The sequence below is a fragment of the Trachemys scripta genome, unplaced genomic scaffold (genome assembly GCF_013100865.1).
Source record: "Trachemys scripta elegans isolate TJP31775 unplaced genomic scaffold, CAS_Tse_1.0 scaffold_28, whole genome shotgun sequence".
NCBI classification, from domain to species: domain Eukaryota; kingdom Metazoa; phylum Chordata; order Testudines; family Emydidae; genus Trachemys; species Trachemys scripta.
In genome coordinates, this window is record NW_023260513.1 from 2,653,896 (window position 1) to 2,675,273 (window position 21,378).

Consider the following 21,378-nt stretch of genomic DNA (forward strand, 5'->3'; position numbering starts at 1 on the left):
ACCCTCCTGCCCTCAAACCTCAACTCTGCTGAGCTCTCCACACCCAGACCCTTCTGCCACCAAGCTGCACTCCCCTACACCTAGATCCCCTCCACACGAAGCCTCTCCCCACTTGGATCCTGCTGGGTTGAGCCTGTCCCTCTGGCTTGCTGCAGAGCCAGATAGGTAAGCTAATATGCCCTGTAAGGAATCCCTGTCGTGTTTTGTTTTGTTTTTTTTAAACTGTCTGTATTGTTTCAGCCATAGCTGCTGATGGCTATTTGGAAACAATTGTAAACTGGATGTGTGAGGGGATCCCTCGGGTGTGGCTTGGGACCATGGGACCGCTGTGCCCCCCTGAACTCTCTCCAGCCCAGGCTGTCTCTCACAATGCCTTGCTAGTGACCCACAGCAAACCCGTCCGGGTGCTGTTATCACTCAGCACAACCAAGTGTAGAGGGCCCCACCCCCAGCTAGCTTGCATGAATGTTCCCAGAGCCACGCGTGAATCACAGAGAGAGGCACCAGAGTCTAATCCTGCCCCCCTCACCAGCTCCCAGCACAGTACCCCAGGAATATACCGTCTAATTTATGAATTGGTTCACCACTTTCTCAATGGAAAGTGGATCTACATCAGCCTTTGCAAACCTGCGCAATTTACATTCACTTCAGGCAAACTCACGGGTAAAGTTAAACAGTAAAACAAGTTTACTGACTATAAAAGATGGATTTTAAATCATAGGCAAAAAGTCAGTTACCAAAAGAAATCAAATATAAGCAGGCGGTCTAAACTTTTGACCCTATTAGACTGGGCAACATCTAGAGCAGCGGTCTCCAACCTTTTTAAGCACAAGTTCACCTTCTACATTTCAGTACAACCCAGCATCTACCTCAAAGAAAATGTAGAAATAAGTTTTCTTATATGAAGATGAGATCAATTGCTTAATGTACATAATTATACATTTTCCCTGCTTGCTGACTCTGAGATACTTGTGACTGCACATTATCTACCAGTGTCTTGAAATTTGGGTTGTAATTTGAAATAGCTAGTTGCAGTCCTTCAGATGCGCATCTTTGAGGCGGGTGTGATACTTGGACTTGATCGTCTGGATTTGTGAGAACGCCATGTCACAGTTTTAAAGCACAGGACAATAGAAAGGGATACTTGTTCTCCATGTCCACTTGTTCTGCCTTCAGTGGACTTGGAGAACAAGTGATCACTGTCCTCTTTACTGCACTTATTTGACAACTGTTATCAGATGCCCCCTCAGTCTCCTTCAGTTTGCTTTTATTCCAAACATTAAAAATGGACCCATTTTCCAGTTTTGTGACATTTTATATCTAAATCAGTCTCAACATTTTCTTATCTAAAAAAACAACCAGTTTTCCTTGAATGGAAAAAAAACCCTCTTTTTTTTTAAAAAAAAAAGTAATGGAACATTGGATAATGTTTAGTGAAAATATCAATTTTAGTTAAAATGTCCATTTTTGATGGGAAAAGTTGTTTGAAAAATGTTTCTCATCTCTATTCAGCACCAATAATTCAGGCACCATTAAGACATGTATTAATTGGCCAAGACGGGCATCTATTGAATTAGAAATCTGGCTGGCAGAAAATTAAAACTTTAGAAGTAGAGCAGGTCAGGTTTTGCTCCCATGAAAAATTTCAGTAAGTCATAAGAATGGCCATACAGGGTCAGACCAAAGGTCCATCTAGCCCAGTGTCCTGTCTTCTGACAGTGGCCAATGCCAGGTGCCCCAGAGGGAATGAACAGAACAGGGAATCATCAAGTGATCCATCCCCTGTCGCCCATTCCCAGCTTCTGGCAAACTCCTAAGTCAGGAGTTCAGTGCCTGCTCTTCCTCTGGCTGTGTATCTTTGAGCAGGTCAATACTTCCTCTCTCCATGCCTCAGTTTCCCTATCTGTAAAATGGGGATAATGAGACTTTCCATTTTATAGGGGCTTTCATTGGAGAATTTCAAAGCACTTTACAATTGTGTTTACTACATTTTATTTACATCATAAAAATGCCACTAGTTCCCCTGTTCATATCAGAACAGCCTCCCGTTGACAAATCCATTCATATTCAGCGGCACAGGCGTCAGATTGAATCTGATTCCCCTTCACTGCCCCACAGCTATTTCCGTTGTCTTGAACCGGTAATGGGAACCTGCAGAACAAAGGAGAAAAAGCACTTTCAGTGTATGTGGATTTACTTATTAGACAGAATAAGGAAGAGCTGCTATAAATCCCAAGGTCAAGGTGACACTGGGCTGTGATTTCTTCCTTTTACTCAAATAATGCCTCCCATCTGAAATTCACCCTTGTGCAGAGGGTCCTTGTAGGGCCCGCCTAGCATAGGAGTGAAATTCACCCTAGAATAGTAGGATGAGAAGGGAGGAGATGGGGTCTTAGATAGTGTGGAATGGTTGAGACCACCTATTCTAGTGAAAACTGATTTGGCATGGGTGGGAGGATTTCACATTTTCTGACGCGACAGCAAGTTACAGGCCTTGGCTTTTTAATTTAAGAGCAAAAGAAGGCGCTTTTTTTTTTCTGTCTGGGTGTCTATGAACATGGCACAAGATTCTAACAACTGGACGTACTTTTTGCATGATCTGGTTTTGGTGGAATGCGGCCAGTGCTGCAGTTCTAAATAGGTGCTGGCAAGGGGCTTTATTCTTCTAAATCTATCCTGTTGCCCCTTGTGGACAGTGGCTGCCACCCCAGGACAAAACTGCTCCCCACCCTTATCTTAGAATCGGATTCCCATCGGCACACTAGTGACTAGGTGAGGACCGGCAGCAGCTCACAGGACAGATGGGAGCACGAGTGGTACCTGCTGCTCCATTCCTCTTTGAGGAACTTTTTAAAACCATGTAGATGGATGGGTGAGGCTACTGTTCAAACTGGAGCCATTCAAATGAATGTTTTCCTGACATTCCTGTTCTTTTCCCAGTACCAGTTCGTGGCACTCCCAACAAGCATGTTCGATACAGGTCCAGTTGTGTGAGTGTGTGGGGCTGGTGGGACTCTGCTCTGCCCACAAACCCAGCACTGCACAGTTGAGATATCAAACACCAAAGTTAGACGTTACTCACAAGAGATTCAGACAGTAGCTGAGGGGGGGAAACTGCTCCAAGTGTAATCAACGCAGCAACGTCTGCCTGAGTCTGCAGAGAGCTGACTCCATGGGTGCTCAGGGGCTCAAGCACCCACAAAAAAACCATAGGGGGTGCTCAGCACCCACAAACCCCAGTGTGGGCGGCGGGTATAAGAGGCTGGGGGAGGCTCAGCCTCTCCAAACAGGACAAGACATGCTGGATGTGGTGCATCTCCTCCTGGCCGCACGCTGGCCCACCGCCTATGGAGTGCTGCTCCCGGAAGCTCCCAAGAAGTGGGGGAGCCACTGGTGCCCAGACTGTGGTCCCGCCCACATTCCACACCAAGGCCCTGCTCAGCCTCTTCCTCCCTGCCCCCACGTGGCCCTGCCAGCACTACACCTTTTCCTGCCCTCGCCGTGCCTCTTCCCCTGAGGCCCCGCCCTCGCTCTGCCTCTTCCCCCAAAGCCCCGCCCTTGCTCCGCCTCTTCCCCCCAAAGCCCTGCCCTCGCTCCGCCTCTTCCCCCAGGGCCCCGCCCTCGCTCCGCCTCTTCCCGCCCCTGCTCCAAAAGCACCACCGGCAAAACCAAAAATCAGCGCCTGTGGCAACACCTAACTTTTAGGCACCTGATGAATCACTGGAACAACAATGGGATCCACCAAGTCTGAGTTCAGAGCCTAGGTTCCCTATCCAGGGCATGGTGGCAGAGAGGCGCCTTAGAATGGCATCCACAAAAACCAGCGTGCCAGGTGGAGAGCCGCCTTCGCTAGCCCATGGGAGACGCTGGGCAGAGGGATGTACCCTTAACCCTGCCCCTCTTTCAGAACTAGGTGCCTAAAACCGAGCTACAGGGTGGCGCCTAGCTCTGCCGGTGTTCCAGGAATGGGAACCCACCGTCTGCAGTCAGGGGGCTTAGATACCTGCACTGTTTTCTAACTCCACACAAAACCGAGGAGGGGCTGATCTCCCTCCCTTATAGCCCAGTGCTTAGAGCACTCACCCAAGTTGCTGGAGACCCTGCCGCATTTCTCCTACACCCCCCACCCTCCCTCCCAGGCTTTCGCGCGGCAAGCCTGGGAGGGAGGGGGAGCAGCAGTGGCGCTCAGGGGTGGAGGAGACGGAGCGGAGGTGAGCTGGGGCGGGGGGGCCGCCCGCGCCGCAGCAGGTAACTGGGAGGGAGGGATGCGCAGGTGAACTGCTCCCCGCCCCAGCTCACCTCCGCTCTGCCTCCGCCTCCCTGGGCCTGAGCGCGAAGCCGCCGCACCGCTTCTCAGCCCTCCCAGGCTTGCCCGCAAACAGCTGATTCATGGGAAGCCAGGTGGAGGGGCGGAGAAGCAGAGCGGGGCAGCGCGTTCAGGGGAGGAGGCAGAGCGGAGGTGAGCTGGGGCTGGGGGGCAGGGCGGGGAGCTGCTGGTGGGTGGTCTGCACCCACCAAATTTTCCCCTTGGGTGCTCCAGCCCCGGAACACCCAGGGAGTCAGCGCCTAAGGTGCCACTTTTGGAGAATGTGCTCAGGGGGAGCGGCCGCTCCCCCTGCTCCCCTCCTAGCTACGCTACTGCCTGAGGGGCAGGAGACCCCTGTTCAAATCCTTTTGCCCCCTACAGCAGAGAGGAATGTGGCACTTTGTACCCCTCAGCAACACCCTGGAATACCATATTCACCACTATCTTGTGAAAAGTCATGACCAGCTGAAACCCATTGTTCTGTGCAAATGTATCTCTCATTAGCATGTCTCAAGTGGGGAGATTTTGCTGTATGGTTGTTGCTGAAATATGCTGTGGGTTTGCTGGTGACCTGCGAGGCACCATTGATCAACAGGGGAGTTGTAATCAGGAGATTAACAAGTCAAGGACAGTTGTGCAAGCCCCACACAATGGAGACTGCTCAACCCCATGCCCCAGTTGCACAAAACCACACCAGGGGGATTGCTTAACCCAGTGACTCAGCAAAGCCCCCCAGGTAGGGTGACCAGACAGCAAGTGTGTAAAATCGGTTCCGGGGGTTGGGGGTAATAGGCGCCTACATAAGACAAAGTCCCAAATAGCGGGACTGTCCCTATAAAATCGGAACATCTGGTCACCCTACCTCCAGGACATCCTTAGGCAATTGTTGCCTGTCGGGTTCTCACGACAAAAATTTTGGTGGCCTCAGAGTGCGGCCACCAACTTTTGCCGCTCTCACACTTTTTCCTAAATTACTTCATTAACTTTAGGGGGAAAAATGTGCACATAGACTCGTCTAAATCATTGTAATTTATTTATTGCTAGCTACTAAATCTGCTGTGAAAAGTGATAGTAACCAACATACAAGTGTCACTTCACAGCAGACTGACTCAGCCCCCACAAGCCTGGGGAATAACTTAAGCCCTGGATGGGGAGAGGGATAGATAGGCAGTGGGGGGCAGCGGTAATGGGGGGGTCAGGAGGGGCAGAAAGGAGCTGGAGTCTGAAGTCCGGAGGATGGGGCCCCAGGGTGAAGCTTGAAGTCCCGGGGCTGTACCCCAAAGCCTCGCGGCCAGGGGATGGGGCCCAGGGCCAGAGCCTGAAGCCCTCTGGCTGGAGCCTGCTGCCCCAGGTGTCTCCAGAGGGGGGGCAGAGCCCAACCCCTGCTGGCCACCCCAGCAACCAGCACCAAAGTGGCACATCCAGGAGGAACAGGGACGGGGAGAGGCCGCTGTTCCCCCCACACCATCACTACCCATGAGGCTGCCCGCAAGAAAAGCCCCTGGTGGCCGCCTGCAGCCACCGTGGCTGCATTTGAGAAACGCTGCTCTAGGCACAGGGACTAAAGGGGGAATGGTGGCCGCATGCTTTTGCCTTTCTCCTCCCCCACCTTCGCTGGACAGTGTGTTTTGCTGGAAGTGTTTGGGAAACTCCAGCTCAGGAACGAGAGCTGCTGCATGTCCTCTCCACACTGACGGGGCGGTGGCCTGGGTTATAAATAAGGCTACGTTTTTGTCAGGGATATTCTTAGTAAAAGTCAGGGACAGGTCACGGGCAATAAACAAACATTCACTGAAGCCCATGACCTGTCCCTGACAAAACGGGGAGGCGGATTCGGCACTCACTGCTGCTGGGGCTCCCGGATTCCCCTCGATGCGGTGAGTGGGAGCTCTGGGATCCCCCTGCCCACGGGGGCTGGGCTGCTGCGGGGTCCCTTCACCCCACAGCGCGGCTGGGTGCTCAGGGGGGTCCTCCGCCAAGGCTAGGCAGATTCAGGGTCCCCCCACCAGGGTGGGGAAGCTGCGGGGGGAGGGGGAGTCTGGGAGCTCCAGCCCCAAGACAGAAAATGTCATGGAGGTCAATGGAAGTCACGGATTCCGTGACCTCCATGACATAATTGTAGCCTGAGTGATAAACTTACACTGGCCAGGCTTCTGAGCAGGGCAGGACGGTACAGGCCTGGGGTGCAAGGCTGCAGAACTGGGGGGAATTGGCTGGAGCCTCTCTATTTTTGGTGCCCAAGTGGCTGGGAGAAGCCTTCATGTAACTCAGCTGGGGGTGTCCCTGCCTGTGACTGTCTGTGTAAGTGCAGTGCCTGCCTGAGCTTTGCAGCTTGGTACAGCAACGCAGTGTGAGAGGAAGCCCAGGTTACAGGGATGGAGCGCTCAGCGGTACCCCAGCTCCAGGTGTACCCCAGGGAACCCATCACAGGGGGAATTGAACCGGGGTCTCCCACATCCCAGATGAGCACTCTAACCACTAGGCTAAAAGTTAAAACACAGGCCCCACCTCCTCTGGCCCGATTTTGAATGGGGCCTGATCTGGTAGGTGGCTTCTGCTCACAGCTGCTGGATTGGGCCCAGCAGGCAAGGTAGGCGAGCAAACACCAAGCTTCCCCTGGTTCATGGATTGCTCTGGGGCTAAGGCAGGAGACAGGCATCCAGATACACGAGTGGCACAAAAGTGTGCATGGCCAGCGGCAGGAGACATAGACAACAAGGGAACTTTTACCCTGAAAATTTAGGCACCTAGAGGACTTGCTGACAGTCGAGTGGGAGTTTTGTGGATCAGAGCGGCACCTAAAAATGGGACTTAGGTGCCTCAAACTGGGGTTTAAGCATCTAAGACTCTTTGTGGATCTGGGCCCCAGAGTCTAACAATTATTACAACAGATAAAGCACAAGAGAGTACGGATCACAGAGAAGACAACCACCGTGCCCCTCACTAGGTCCCCCTTCCCTCTGGAGTCCTTGGGAGACCACCGAGGATCAGGGAGGCAGGCAAAGTCCCCTGCCTCAGACATGCCGGGATGTTTCTCCCTCCTCTGGATCAGTGGAAAATGGCCAAAGAACCCACATACATCAATCCCTCCCATAGGCGCCGACTCCGTGGGTGCTCTGGGGCTGGAGCACCCACTGAAAAAAAATAGGGGGTGCTCAGCACCCACCGGCACCAATCAGCTGTTTACGGGGCCCGGGGACCCGCAGGCCCCATCAGCTGTTTCGGTGGGTCCGTGGTCGGGGGGGGATCAGCTGTTTTGGAAGGGCCGGGAACCACTGATCAGCTGTTTCCGGCTGTGGGCTGATCAGCTGTTTCCGGCTGTGGGCTGATCAGTTCTTTTGGCTGCCAGCCAATCAGCTGTTTCGGTGACCTGGACGACCCTGCTCCTGCGGCTACAGCAGCAGCCGGTAAGTGTATTTCAAAGAAGAGGGGGTCTACTCTGGGGGGGCTGGGGGAACTTAAACCCCTTCCCGGGTGGCTGCGCTGCGAGCCGGTGCCTGGCTGCTGGCATGGGTGGCCATCTGCAGGGTGGGGGGCCTCTGGCTGCCCAGCTCTCTGCATCTGGCAGGGGGCTCAGAGGCGTCTCCAAAAACATCCCCCGCAGCACAGAGAGACTGAGTGTACCAATGCCCGCTGGGCAACTGGACCGGGACGGGCAAGGGAGGGGTGGGGCCTTGGGAGGGGGCGGAGTGGGGGCGGGACCTCAGGAGAGCACCCACTGGCAAAACCAAAAGTCAGCGCGTATAAATTCCCTCCCTTTTTATAATTTTCCATTCTCCTGTCAGGTGACTCCCTGCTCAGCCTCCTCCGGTGATCACAGACCCCTGGCCAAGGTGACATCTCCCCTGACAAACCAGCTGCCCTTTGTTGGGAGCTAATCTATCCTTTAGAGCCATTCCATTTCAATGGGAGAGTAGCTAATGTCAACAACTCTCTTTCGGTATTCTTTTGTCATCAGCCTTTGGAATCTAAGCATGGAAGCAATAGAGACCATAGAGAAGAGGAAAAAGGAGTTTGCAGCTTGATAAAGTTATGCACGGAGATTTCATAATCACACAGAAAATCCATAGGTTGTATAAACAGATCTCCAACCATCACTTACTCCAAAAAAGTTTACAGCAGAGACATTCACCATTTTAAAGAGCCAGTTTAGCTCCCTGCCATGCGAGTTTATGAGCATTTCAAGAAATCATTGATATAGACCAGGTTTTTCAGGTGGTCTAAAATGGATGATAGATTAGATGGATGGATGGATTAATGACAGAATAGATGGCGGGGGTGTCAGCAGGTCAAAGAACCAGCTCAAAGAATTGTGTCCCTCCTCTTACCCCCCCATCACTGCCGCCAGCGACTTCTGCCCAAAGAGGGAAAGGAAAGTGTTTTGCAAAAGTAAACACTCACAGAGTCTGATTTAACTGGGAGCCGTTCAGCCAGATCCAGGTCTTCCCCCGGGACGAGAGAGAAAGTCCAATCCACACAAAAGTTGAACTTTGTGTACTATTCTTTATGAACTCCTGTATCAGAGATATGACAGGCATACGCGTAAGTATAATACACTATAACACTCTGTTTGCTTTGCATACTCAGTTCCAGAACTACTGTCTGTCGATCCAGCCTCATAAAAACAGTCTGTTCTTAGGGATCTATCTCACACCCCGATCTTTTCTTTCGAGTGAGCAGCATTCAGCACACAATCAATACGGGGATGGCAATGATGGCTTAAAGCCACTTTTGTGTGCCACTGATCCTGGGGCCAGCTGGAGGGTTAAAACTGCCTAAGGGATTTTGAAACTCAGTACAAAATGAATGGGAATTTGATGTCCATATTTCTCAGATGGCTTTGAAAATTATAAGCCCCTTGAATGATTCATTATAACCAAGGGCTCATCTCTGCAAAGGCAGTTAAAGCAAAATAGTGTCACTCTGTTTACCATCTCCTCCCTGTCCCGGATCACCAGCAGCTGAGAGTGCTTTGTGGAACAGTCGTCACGGCTCTCGTTCCACGGTTTCATTTTTCGGGAGACCCAATAGCACTTGTCTCTGTGCAGCAGCCAGGTCGCAGGGCAGAGTTTGCACCCAGAGCCGTCTAGAGAGAGAAGTGGAAAGGGAGAGGGGTCACTAATATGTCTGAGTACACTGGGGCTGCTTCTTGCTTCCTCCCTTCTTTCTGTGCTTGGGGCAGGGATGGGTGGCTGCAGGAGGCAAAGGTGCCTTTCAGCTAGATAATATCTTATACTTGTTAAAGTCCTGCTGCAAATCCCATCCGAGGTCGGGGCTCCATTTTTCTGGGCAATGCACAGACCCTGACCAAGGCCAGAGACCCTATTACACCTCCTTGTGCCGGGCGCTGCACAGACACACAGGGAGAGACAGTCCCTGCCCCAGCTGAGATCAGGGCCCCGTTGTGCCGGGTGCTACACAGACACACAGGGAGAGACAGTCCCTGCCCCAGCTGAGATCAGGGCCCCGTTGTGCCGGGCGCTGCACAGACACACAGTGAGAGACAGTCCCTGTTCCCAAAAAGGTCACAATCTAAGCAGACAATGGGTGAGCGGGGAAACTGAGGCCCAGAGCAGGGAAGTGACTTGTCCAAGGTCAGTGCCAGAGCTGGGGTAGACCCCAGGTCTCCGAAGTGCCAGTGCACCCCTCGCTGTGCGATAACACCGCATCCATAGCAGTGACGTTAACAGAATGGGGACAGCTGATCCTGATCTAGTTCCATCTCCAGGGAGCTGCCTGCTCAGTTATTGTATTCATTCCCATGTCCCGGTAGCCTGACTATTCACCTCACAGGAGCACCTAGAACTCCACAAGCCACTGGCAAGAGTTCTGCAGACCACAACTGGAGGAACGCTGTCGAACTCACCATCCCGTTTGGTCTGCAGGGTGCACAGACTTTCCCCTGCCTTTGCCTCGGGGTTTCTGCTGGAGCATCCCCGCACACAAAGGTAAACTGCGACAGAAGGCTGATCAAAACCATTGCAATTCCCACCCCAAAGGCCAGAGGGATTCCCACTGGCTCTGGGCAGCCTCCCCGCGCTGCAGTCTCGGGAGGCGGAATTCCCGGAAAAATCCAACCTCGGGTTTCAAACGCAGTCCCTAGGAGATAAAGAGCAACTTACCGAGGTGCTGAGATGCCTGGGGGGGCCTCAGGCAGGGCCATTCGGAGGGCACATTCAGATCAGCATAGACTATTTCCCCCGTCATGATGCATGCGGCTGATAAGAGCACCTAGCTGCATCTGAAGGGCAGCCTGCTGTTTATGTGCGAACCAAGATGACCCACGCAATCCATCGCCAGGAAATGCTGTTTCTCACAGCTGAAGTCCTCTCCTCTAACTTGTCACTGCGAGGGCACCCGTCAGACCAACAGGCTAAATGCTGAATAGGTCCCATGGCCTGAAATCAAAGGAACTGGCCTTGAAATAGTGATAATAGCACAATCCTGGGCTCAGGGCTTTCAAATGCACCCCAGGCAGCCTGCAGGAGAAGTAGCATTGTCAATAGATAAGGCACCGGGCTGGGAATGAGGAGACCTGAGTTCTAGTCTATGCTCTACCAGGAAGGAAGAAAATCACTTCTTTCCTCTCTCTGCCTCTGTATCCCTTCCTATCTCTTCTCTGTGAGCTGTGGGACAGTCCTTGCCTCAGCTGAGATCAGGGCCCCGTTGTGCCCGGCGCTGCACAGACACACAGGGATAGACAGTCCTGCCCCAGCTGAGATCAGGGCCCCGTTGTGCCGGGCGCTGTGCAGACACAGGGTTGCCAACTCTGACTGAAGCTATTCCGGGAGATTTTTTCCCCCAACATGACATAATGTCATTTTCTTCAAATATCCTATTAAAACCTCCAGGATTCTTTTCAATAGTCGCCAGGAGATCGATGCCGATTCTGGGAGACTCCAGGCCAATCCTGGAGGGTTGGCAACCCCACAGACACAGAGAGAGACAACGCCTGTGACCGAGTGGCTTGCCCCATGGGCTAAGCTCCAACTGAGAAGATTCAGACGGTTCCAGTAGAGAAGGAGCAGGGAGTTGCAAGGGGGAGCCCAGTAAACTGCCGTTATGCCTGCAGACGCTGCAGTAAGAAGGCTTCGGCAGGGCCCAGAGTTAGACGGGGAAGGCCCCAGCTGAGAAAGCCAGGCAGGAGGTTCTGAGAAGCAGAAAGTCCCTCAGGGAGGAAGGGTTGTGCCCGGCTGAGAAAGGGGTGAGGAAAGCCTTTGTCATTGGGGATTACCAGCAGAGAGATACCAAACAAGGGTTGGGGCCTAGATGGCTGGTAGGTACTTGATGACTCAATAAAGTGTACCCCCAGGAGAGGAGTGTTTGAACTGAGTTCTTAAGGGATCCTGAAAAGGGGAAACAGAGGCAGGCTACCCTAGGCCACATGGGGGTGCACGGGAGGCAGCCAGGCCTATTACACTGCCCCAAAGAGTTTACAGTCAAAGGACATGTGATGCTGCTTTTACAAATGGTAAATTACGGCACTGCGAGATGAAATGACTTGTCCACGATTACAAAGCATGTTCATGGCATAGCCGGTGACTGACTTTAGATCTCCTGAAATTTCATCCAGTGATTTAATCACTAGCCCGTCCCCTCTTTCCCTCTTTAACACCGTCTTAAGGATGGTGTTTCAGTCTGGCAGTATTTGCCCAAGGCCAGTGTTGTGAATTACATTTGACTGCCCAGAAGGTAACTGCAAGGTGTTATTACAATGGATGTATATTACTGGCACGAATACAAGAGGTCAGAACCGGGTACAACAGAAGAACAAACTAGTCACACGAGCTATTGGCTGAAGTCTTTGACTATTGATTTTGCATCATGACCCGAGCTCTTATCAGGACAAAATTAGTCTCTTGCCACAACTGGCCAGCAGAAAATGGGGATGTAGTTAACAAGGATTAACAGAACTTTAGGGCCAGGCTCCTGCCTGCTACAAATTGGCCATAGGGCCAGATCCCGAGCTGGAGTAAATTGGCCATAGCTCTACTGGAATATAGAGGTCTATAAAATCATGACTGGTGTGGAGAAAGTAAATAAGGACGTGTTATTTACTCCTTCTCAAAACACTGGAACTAGGGGTCACTCAATGAAATTAATAGGCAGCAGGTTTAAAACAAACAAAACGAAGTATTTCTTCACACAGCACACAGTCAACCTGTGGAACTCCTGGTCAGAGGATTTTGTGAAGGCCAAGACTATAAGAGGGTTCAAAAAAGAACTAGATAAGTTCATGGAGGATAGATCCATCAATGGCTATTAGCCAGGATGGGCAGGGATACAAAACCATGTTCTGAAGTGTCCCTAGCCTCTTTTTGTCACAAAATGGGAATGGGTGACAGGGGATGGATTACTTGATGATTCCCTGTTCTGTTCATTCCCTCTGGGGCTCCTGGCATTGGCCACCGTCAGAAGACAGGACACTGGGCTAGATGGACCATTGTTTGACCCAGTGTGGCCGTTCTTATGTTCTTGTGAATCAATAGGGCCAGATCCCCAGTCGCTGTGAATCGCCCAGGGTCCATGGGAGTCAATAGACCCTGGTTCTCATCTGGTGTACGTTAGCCGTAGAGCCACTGAATCCAACAGAGCTCTGATCATTTACTGTAGTTGAAGCTCTGACCTACAACATTTCACAGAAGCCTTTTTAGCTACCTGCTACTAACCACATCCTTAGTCCACTGCACAGCGGGGCTCACGTTTCAGTTAGCGACACTCTGCAATAGCTGCACACCGTCCGTCCCTGTCAGTTTTCTGTCTAAAGTGGGGGTGGGGGGGGGACTTTTTAGCCCAAGGGCCACAGCTGGGAATAGAAATTGTATGGCGAGCCATGAATGCTCAGAAAATTGGGGTTAGGGTGAGGGAGAGGGTGCGGGCTCCGGGGTGGGGCCAGAAATGAGGAGCTCAGGGTGTGGGAGGGGGCTCAGGGCTGGGATCGAGGGGTTCGGAGGGCAGGAGGGGGATCAGGGCTGGGGCAGGGGGTTTGGGTGTGGGGAGAGGCTCAGGGGTGCAGGGTCTGGGCGGCGCCTACCTCAAGCGGCTCCCAGAAGCAATGGCATGTCCCTTCTCCGGCTCCTACGCGGAAGCATGGCCAGGTGGCTCTGCATGCTGTCCCATCCCAGGCACCGCCCCTGCAGCTCCCATTGGAGCACCAGAGGGGGCCATTGGAGCACGAAGGAGCTGGAGGGGGGCCGCTGCACACGACTTCCGGAAGCCGTGTGGAGCGGCCCCTGACCCTGCTCCTGGCTGGGATGGCCGTGGCCTGAATGAAAGGACAGAATTGAAGGGAGAGGCTGCTGTATGATGTACAGGCAAAAATAAAGCGCCTAGGAAGAGTGTGTTTGACTGACGTCAATGCATTACTGACTCTAAATAGCTACCTGTTGTGCAGAGCCGTTCCTAGGGGGGGTGCGGGGCCCAGGGCGAAAGTGATGAATGCGTCACTTCCAGGACAGACCCGTCACTTCCGAGACCAACCGTGCCAGCCAATCGCACCGGCCCGCGGGGCCCCCCAAAGAACGGTCGCCCCAATTTGCCGTACCCAAGGGACAGCTCTGCTGTTGTGTATAGGAATAGGGTGATATCCCCTCAAACAGCTTGTGAGCCCTCTAGTGGTGCTCATGGTGCTGTACATTTTAGAAGGTGCCGGAAGAAACCAACAGGAAGAGCAGCGTGTGTTGGTGCGTATAGTTAATAAACAGGGTTATTTGTGCCCAGTGTGGTTTTTATTATTGTTGTGTGAGGAGCCAAAGACCCAACGGCTCCCACATCCAGCCTCCTGCATTCGGCTAAATGGGAGCCGCGCCTTTTAAAATAATCCACAAAGCCACTCACCTGTCCCTGTTCAAGTCTCACCTAAGCCAGGATGTCCATTGACAACAGCAAGGCAGGCTGGCGTGTGTTGGCTGCACCAGTCAGAACTGCCTCATAGAGCCAAAGGTCAGACGGTCCCACCAGCGTGTCCGGTCTGACCTCTTGTATACCACAGGCAACCGCCACCCCCCCGCACCATAAACCGACCCCACCTAGGGCCATCAGTTAGACCTGGAGCATGGGGGCAAGAACCAGCCAGCCAAGCACCGGACAGAGAGAATTCTCAGGACCACCTCAGAGCCCTTCCCCTCCCCATCCAATGTCCCGTCTCCAGCCGCGCCACCCCTGATGCTTCAGAGGAAGGAGATTAAACAAAAAAAACCCTCCCAGAATACACTGGGGGGTGGGAATCCCTTCCTGACCCCTCCCAGGGGCCAGCCAAGACCCTGAAGCATAAACTTTTAGGAACATAAGACATAAATCTGACCCCCATCCCCATCATACTATAGCCCTCAGAAACTTGTCCAGCTCTCTCTCAAAACCAATTACATTGTTTACCCCAGAACTCCTACTGGGAGCTGTTTGTTGCATCCAGTTGGCACCAGGCTGTCTTTTTTTCTCCTCTAGTCCGTTGGAGTTGTGTTGTTGGAAGCATGCAGGGCCATTAATCGCATCCTGCTCCAAAAGACCATGATTCTAGGAAACGTGTGTGACATTGTGGATGGTTTTGCACAAATGGGCTTCCCTAACTGCGGAGGGGCGATAGATGGCACGCACATTCCAATTCTGGCACCAGACCCCCTAGCCACCAAGTACGTTAATCGCAACGGGTATTTCTCAATGGTTCTCCAGGCTCTTGTGGATCACCGTGGGCGTTTCCCGGACATTAACGCAGGCTGGCCCGGAAAGGTGCATGACACACACATCTTTCGGAACACTGGCCTCTTCAGGTAGCTGCAAGCAGGGACTTTCTTCCTGGACCAGAAGATCACCGTAGGCAAAGGCGAAATGCCCATTGTGATCCTGGGAGACCCTGTCTACCCCTTAATGCCGTGGCTCATGAAGCCATACATGGGGCAACTTGACAGCAGCAAGGAGCGATTCAACAACAGGCTGAGCAAGTGGGGTGGAGGTGGCAGGTATTAAATAAATGACATGTGGGAACTCGGATGTGTTTGGAATTCTTCTTATTTCGTATGGCTTGGGTAGGTAGCAATGACTACAAATTTATATCAAATGTTTAGAATTTAAAGTACCACTAGGTAGGGAAGAATATACGATCCAACTGCAAGTGTGTGTGTGTTTGTGTTTGTGTGTGTATTGAAAGCGTTAATCGCTTTACCCTCCTTTACCTGAGACTCAAACCTAGGTGGTGGGGGTAACCTGATTGCAGCACTTGTTGGGGGAGGGTAAGACAAGTTGTGTGGGTGTCATCACATCCGAGGTTTTAAAGGGCCCCTGCGGGAATGCATGCGCTGCTGATATCCAAGCTCCGAAGAGGCCGGTGAGGCGGCTCCCGTGGGCAGGCGGGCGCTGATTGTCGCTGCTGGGGAGCTGAGCCCATGAGAAACTTGCAACCCGTGCCGGGCTCGTTGGCGGAGCGCAGGGACCAGAGGTGAAAGTAAGCCAGTACGGGCCAGTACGATGTACCGGCAAGAGCCGGTGCACCGTACAGATTGGCTTCCCCAGGCTGGTGATTTAAAGGGCCTGGGGCTCCTGGCAGCAGCCGGAGCCCCAGGCCCTTTAAATTGCCACCAGAGCACTGCTGCTGGAGCCCCCGGGTAGCAGAGGCACTGGGAGCCCTGGGGCTCCGCTGCGGTAGCCCAGAGAGGGAGCAGAGGAGGGAAGGGGTGGGGGGAGAGAGGGCCCCACAGCCCGGGGGCGCGGGGGGGGGGGGATGGGGGAAGTTCTGTACATGAAGTTTTAATGGTTCTGTCACCTGCTGAGTGTGCACCTGGCCTTAGAAAATAACGGAAGTATAAATGGAAAAGTTGATTAAAATTGATCATTTAAATTGAGGCTTTGGACTTGGTGATTTAATTGCCTTGATTTTACTCAATCCATCCTGGTTCCGTACCTCCCCCAGCCCCGCCCACCACCTCTCCACTCCTGTTAGGATTCTCTACTTGCTCTTGATTGCAGGAGGCATGTGGCGGGGGGAGGGGTTTTTTCCTCTTGTCCACCCCAGCTGGGTGCCTGTTACACATGGGTGGTGCCCAGTGGGTGGGTCCCGTAGCAGATCAGGTTTCTGAAGCCCTTTGGGGGTGGAGGGGCTGATGGGTTTTAAGGGAGTTAAATCACTATGGCACCGCCTCTGGCAGGGGGTTGGGCTGCTGGGCAGGGAACAAGAAACCACAAATCGCCTCCCCCCCGCCTCCCCGCCCCCGCCCCTGACCTGTCCTGATTGGTCCGTCTCGGCTTTCAGATCGGCCGGAGAGTCCGGAGCAGGGACTTTGCTGCTGCTGAATCAGACCTAGTCACACAGAGAGGAGCCGACCCCAGCCCAGCGCCTGCAGCAGCGTCTGTAGCCTGAGTGTCGCTGAGAGACAATGGGGCCAGCAGCTGGGTCCACTGAGAGCTGTTGCAATGGGCAGCATTGGCTCTCACTGTGTAAGGTGGGATCTGTGAGCTTAGGGTTTGAGTCAGACTCCTCTCAACTAGACAGGAGGTTTCAAATATCTCTTGGGTGTCGCTTATGGGTGACCCCACTGCTGTTCTTTCTTGGCACTGAAAGGGTTACACTGCCCTGAGGGCTTCCAGCAAGTTCCTTTCTTGCTGCTGTACTGGGGGAAAGAAAAGTCTGCAGGTAGGAGGTGAATTAAGTTACATCATTCCTGGCCCATAGGGCAACAGGTCACTTCCTGCTGCTGCGGTTTCTGGCGCCACCTTGTGGCTTTCATGTCTGAGTGAAAGTTACCGCACATCTCAGTTATTCACCTGCTGTTTGTTGTTAGGTTGAACGTCCAGCTGTTGATCTTGTGCCTGGGGTGAATGGTCTGCCTGTTTGGGCACTAGGGTGACCAGATGACAAAGATGAAATATCGGGGGGGGGGGGGGAGGGGGGAAAAAAAAAAACCCCGGCCCCCCCCCCCCCCCCCCGCTGCCGCCGCCGCCAAGCAGCACAGCCCCGTCTCCACCCGGCTCTATGGTGGCCGCAACAGCTGAGCGTGCCCCGGCCTGGAGCTGCCAAGCCCACGTGCTGCACTAGATCCCCAGGGCAGCCTGGCTCGTTTCCCGGCCACCCTCCCCGCCCGGGCCGGGCCAGGCCAGGCCGTTCCGTGAGCCATGGGCACGGCGCAGGAGGCCCAGGCCTGCCTCGTCTTCTACCGGGGGCTCGAGCGGAGGGAGCCGCTGCGGGATCTCTGCCGGGCCGTGCTCACCTTCCTGGAGCAGCTGGACTGGAGCAGTTCGCAAGGTGAGTGCTGGGGGCCACCCCCTTTCTCCAGCTTTGCGCCGCCATACAGCTGATCAGCGCAAGCCTGGGAGGGAGGGGTGAGGAGGAGGAATGCGGCGTGCTTGGGGAAGAGGCGGGGCCAGGGTGGGGATTTGGGGAGGGATCCAATGGGGCAAGGAGGGGGCGGGGCTGGGGGCGGGAGATGCGAGAGCCCCTCTGGGCTCTGCCTGTGCGCCGGAGTGGAGGGCAAAATCGCTTGTTTGTCCAGTGCCCCGACCGAACATCGGTCGGGACACGGGACAAACAAGCAAATATCGGGACAGTCCTGATAAAATCAGGACGTCTGGTCACCCTAACGCACACAGACCCCTGCTTTACTTTAAAAGAATGAGTAGCAAGTTAAGCATAGGCTTCAGCGTTTGAATATCCAGCTGATCCTGCAGACGCAGCTACTAGGGGCTGAACACTTAAATAAAATGGCCAATAGTGAGACTGTGTCTGTTGTAGAGGCAGATAAAATCATAAGACCAGGCTCTGTGGTTATGTATAACTGTCACTGAATCAGAAGTTTGCCCAGTTTGCTCTTCCATCCAAAACGAGGTACCAGGCGTCAGTTTTACTTTCGCATTTAGGCCCCACTTGTGCAGACGTGTGTGTGACGTTGCACCCCATAATGCTTTATGGGAATATGCTTATGAATGTATATATGACATAACTGGAATATGGTTTATGCTACATATGCCATGTAACATATCTCTGCAAAGGTTATGATCGACTGAATCTATTCATCCTATCTGTATGCATGTATCATTTTTGTATTCGAAGTTATGAATATTGGCTGTGTATTTGTTTGATTTTAAGTAGCCTTAGTAAGGCATTTGGGCAGCTTCTTTAGAAAGGAATTTGCAAGTTGAGTGCCCAATCAAGAAACACTTAATGGACAATGGATCTTGGAAGGCTTCAATCCACATAAGAAGTCTACCTGAGGACGTTCAAGGTAGCATGTGAACAATGGCTGCTACCTAGAAGTTCTGAGTCATGCATGGACATGTGACTTGCCCATGTGACTCCAAAACTCCATCTTGTAGCTGGTATTCTACACAGGGGAAGGGAGGATGTCCACCCACAAGAGAAAGTCTATTTAAACCCCTGGAAGACCCCTCCATTTGGTCTTCAGCTGGCTCAAGCGATAGCCTCTCCACCCCCAAAGGATACCTGAAAGAAATGGAACAAAGGACAGTAACCATGGGGGTGTGAGTGATTGCTGGACTCAGACTAGAAGGAGGCTAGTCTGTAAAAGAAGCTTACTGGAACATGTCTGAAGGTGAGGTTTCATCTGTAATCACTTTCTTACTGTATTAGGCATAGGCTTGCATGGTTTATTTTATTTTGCTTGGTAATTCACTTTGCTCTGTCTGTTACTACTTGGAACCACTTAAATCCTACTTTTTGTATTTAATAAAATCACTTTTTACTTATTAATTAACCCAGAGTATGTATTAATATCTGGGGGAGGGGCAAACAGCTGTGCATATCTCTCTATCAGTGTTATAGAGGGCGAACCATTTATGAGTTTACCCTGTATACGCTTTATACAGGGTAAAACAGATTTATTTGGGGTTTGGACCCCATTAGGAGTTGGACATCTGAGTGTTAGAGACAGGAACACTTCTTACGCTGTTTTCAGTTAAGCCTGTAGCTGTTGCGGGACATGGTTCAGACCTGGCACTCGGGCTCCTTTAAGATGTCCCAAGCTGGGGCCCCCCAAATCACCAGTCTGGGTGAAAAGTCTTGGCCTGTAGCTCCCAGGGCATTTTTGAAAGAAACATGGGGAAATATTGGGATTGATTTGTAGCAAACAATTCAAATGATAACAGGGTAGACGGGTCTGTCGGGGGGAGCAGTCACCCACCCGCACCCCACTGCACACAGGACTTGTAGGAGAGGGAGGAAGAAGCGGGCTTATTTTATGCTCCCACTGCTTTTGGAAATCTGGCACCTAAATGGGAGCAGAGCTCTTCCGAAAAGCTAACCCCAGATATGTCCCCCCTGTGCACGGAGAGCATGATTCAGCTTTCCCATAACTGCCCCCCAGACTACCCCCATTTTGGGTTGCCAACCCTCCAGGATTGGCCTGGAGTCTCCCGGAATCAGCATCTATCTCCCGGTGACTATTGAAAGCAATCCCGGAGATTTTAATAGGCTATTTAAAGAAAATGACATTACGTCATACCGGGGGGGGGGGGGGGAAATCTCCCAGAATAGCTTCAGTCAGAGTTGGCAACCCTACTTTGTGCTCTATGGGAGACTCACCGTGAGGCTGGGGTGGGGAGATGCCAAAATTGTGCCCAGTTGTTAGATATTTACCCATCCACCCCATAGGCACTTTCTAGCTCTAGCTAGCCATGCGTTCCCATACATAGCATCTGTCTATCTTATCTATCACATTTTTGATGAAAAATTTAATAAAATTGTGGATTGAAAAGCTTAGGGGGGAAATGTTAAAAAATACTGCATCCAAAACAGAGAGAGAGAGAGAGAGAGAGAGAAAGAGAGAGACCAGCTGGGTCAATTTTGGAGGATTTGAAATAACTTTGAAATTACAAAATGTTTTGCGGAAATGTTTGTTTTTCGACCACCTCTAGAAGCAAGTTCCAAGTAAGGAGAATAGACCAGATCCTCAATGCACCTTCAGCTTCCTTTGCTTTCGGGGCTGCTGTCTGTTGAGCTGAGATCCCCTGGCTCAAATGGCAGCAGACGTCAGGAGACTGTGACACACACAGTGGGGCAGCTCATCACAGTCTCGTGATATCTGGTGCTTTCCTGCAAGCCTCTGCTCCAGGAGTCATGTGATGTTTAGAGAACCGCAGCTTTCAATTAACAGCAGGTGTCTCGTCTTTGTGGCAGGGGAGAAAGGCCTAGGAAGATGAGCTGAGTGTACTGGGGAGGCTCAAAGCCCCAAATTTAAAATCTTTGACTGAAAAAATCACATCTCATGATTTGGGGGGCAGGGGGAAATTCGGCTCATGATTTTGGAATGGGTGGGGTTGGCCGCCCTGTAGCCTGTCACAGGCTGACTGGCCCCTTTAAAGGGAAATGGGACCAGCCCCACCTGTGCCATAATTAATTAGCTGCTTCTCAGCCTGAGGGGATGGGACTGTAGCCTGATCTACAGATTATGAATAAGAATTCCCGGTTCTCACTATAAGGGTAGACAGGTCCTTGGCCCAAGATCAGGCCCAGTATTAATACAATTATTCTATGGTTGGGACCCCATTGTGTACAGGTGCAACACTCATTATAGGAACTCTTCTATATTTACAACTAAATAATTAATGAATACATTTGGCAGTTTTCCCTCTTCCACCTCACTTCCTTTGGAAAGTTGTGTGTGTTTCCCTCAGCTTCCACAGGCGCAGCCATTCCTGTCTCCTCTCTGCCATGCGGTAGGTCGGTGTGTTCCTGGGGCTCTTAGTTCTAGCCTGTCTGGGCTTTTTGCTGCCACTTCAGGTAAGAGATCCCAGCTCCCTTCTGTACTGTCCAATGGGGCTGGGGTCCTAGGCAGAAAAGGGGAGGTGCAGGGCCGGCCTTAGGGAAAATGGCATCCTGGGTGAACTTGTATTTTGGCACCTCTGGCCCCTGTGGGTGTGGCACCCCCTCTCTGTTGTCCCTGGCCTCCATGGGAGCCCCTCCATTGCCCCTGGCCCCCTTGGGCTCCCCACCCCCTTTCTGCGTCCCTCTAAGGTGCATGCCTGGGCGGCTCTACAAGAGAGCATCAAGGGCCGCGCACCTGATTAGTGGAGCAGTGCAGGTGTGGGGGCTCCACTAATTAGGTGCCTGGACCCTGGAGAGGACACACGTG

At 52.3% G+C, this 21,378-nt stretch overlaps 1 protein-coding gene across 1 annotated transcript; it reads right to left on the reverse strand.

Moving 5' to 3' along the window:
• Nucleotides 1–1,190: 1,190 nt before the first annotated feature.
• Nucleotides 1,191–10,513, reverse strand: LOC117870396 (killer cell lectin-like receptor subfamily F member 1). Its single transcript, XM_034757530.1, has 4 exons — nt 10,429–10,513; nt 9,238–9,392; nt 8,708–8,820; nt 1,191–2,151 (listed from the first exon to the last, which is right to left on the reverse strand). The coding sequence occupies exons 1-4, from the start codon at nt 10,511–10,513 to the stop codon at nt 2,028–2,030; spliced, it is 477 nt and encodes a 158-aa protein (XP_034613421.1). The 3' UTR covers nt 1,191–2,027.
• Between the last annotated feature and the right edge of the window lie 10,865 nt (nt 10,514–21,378).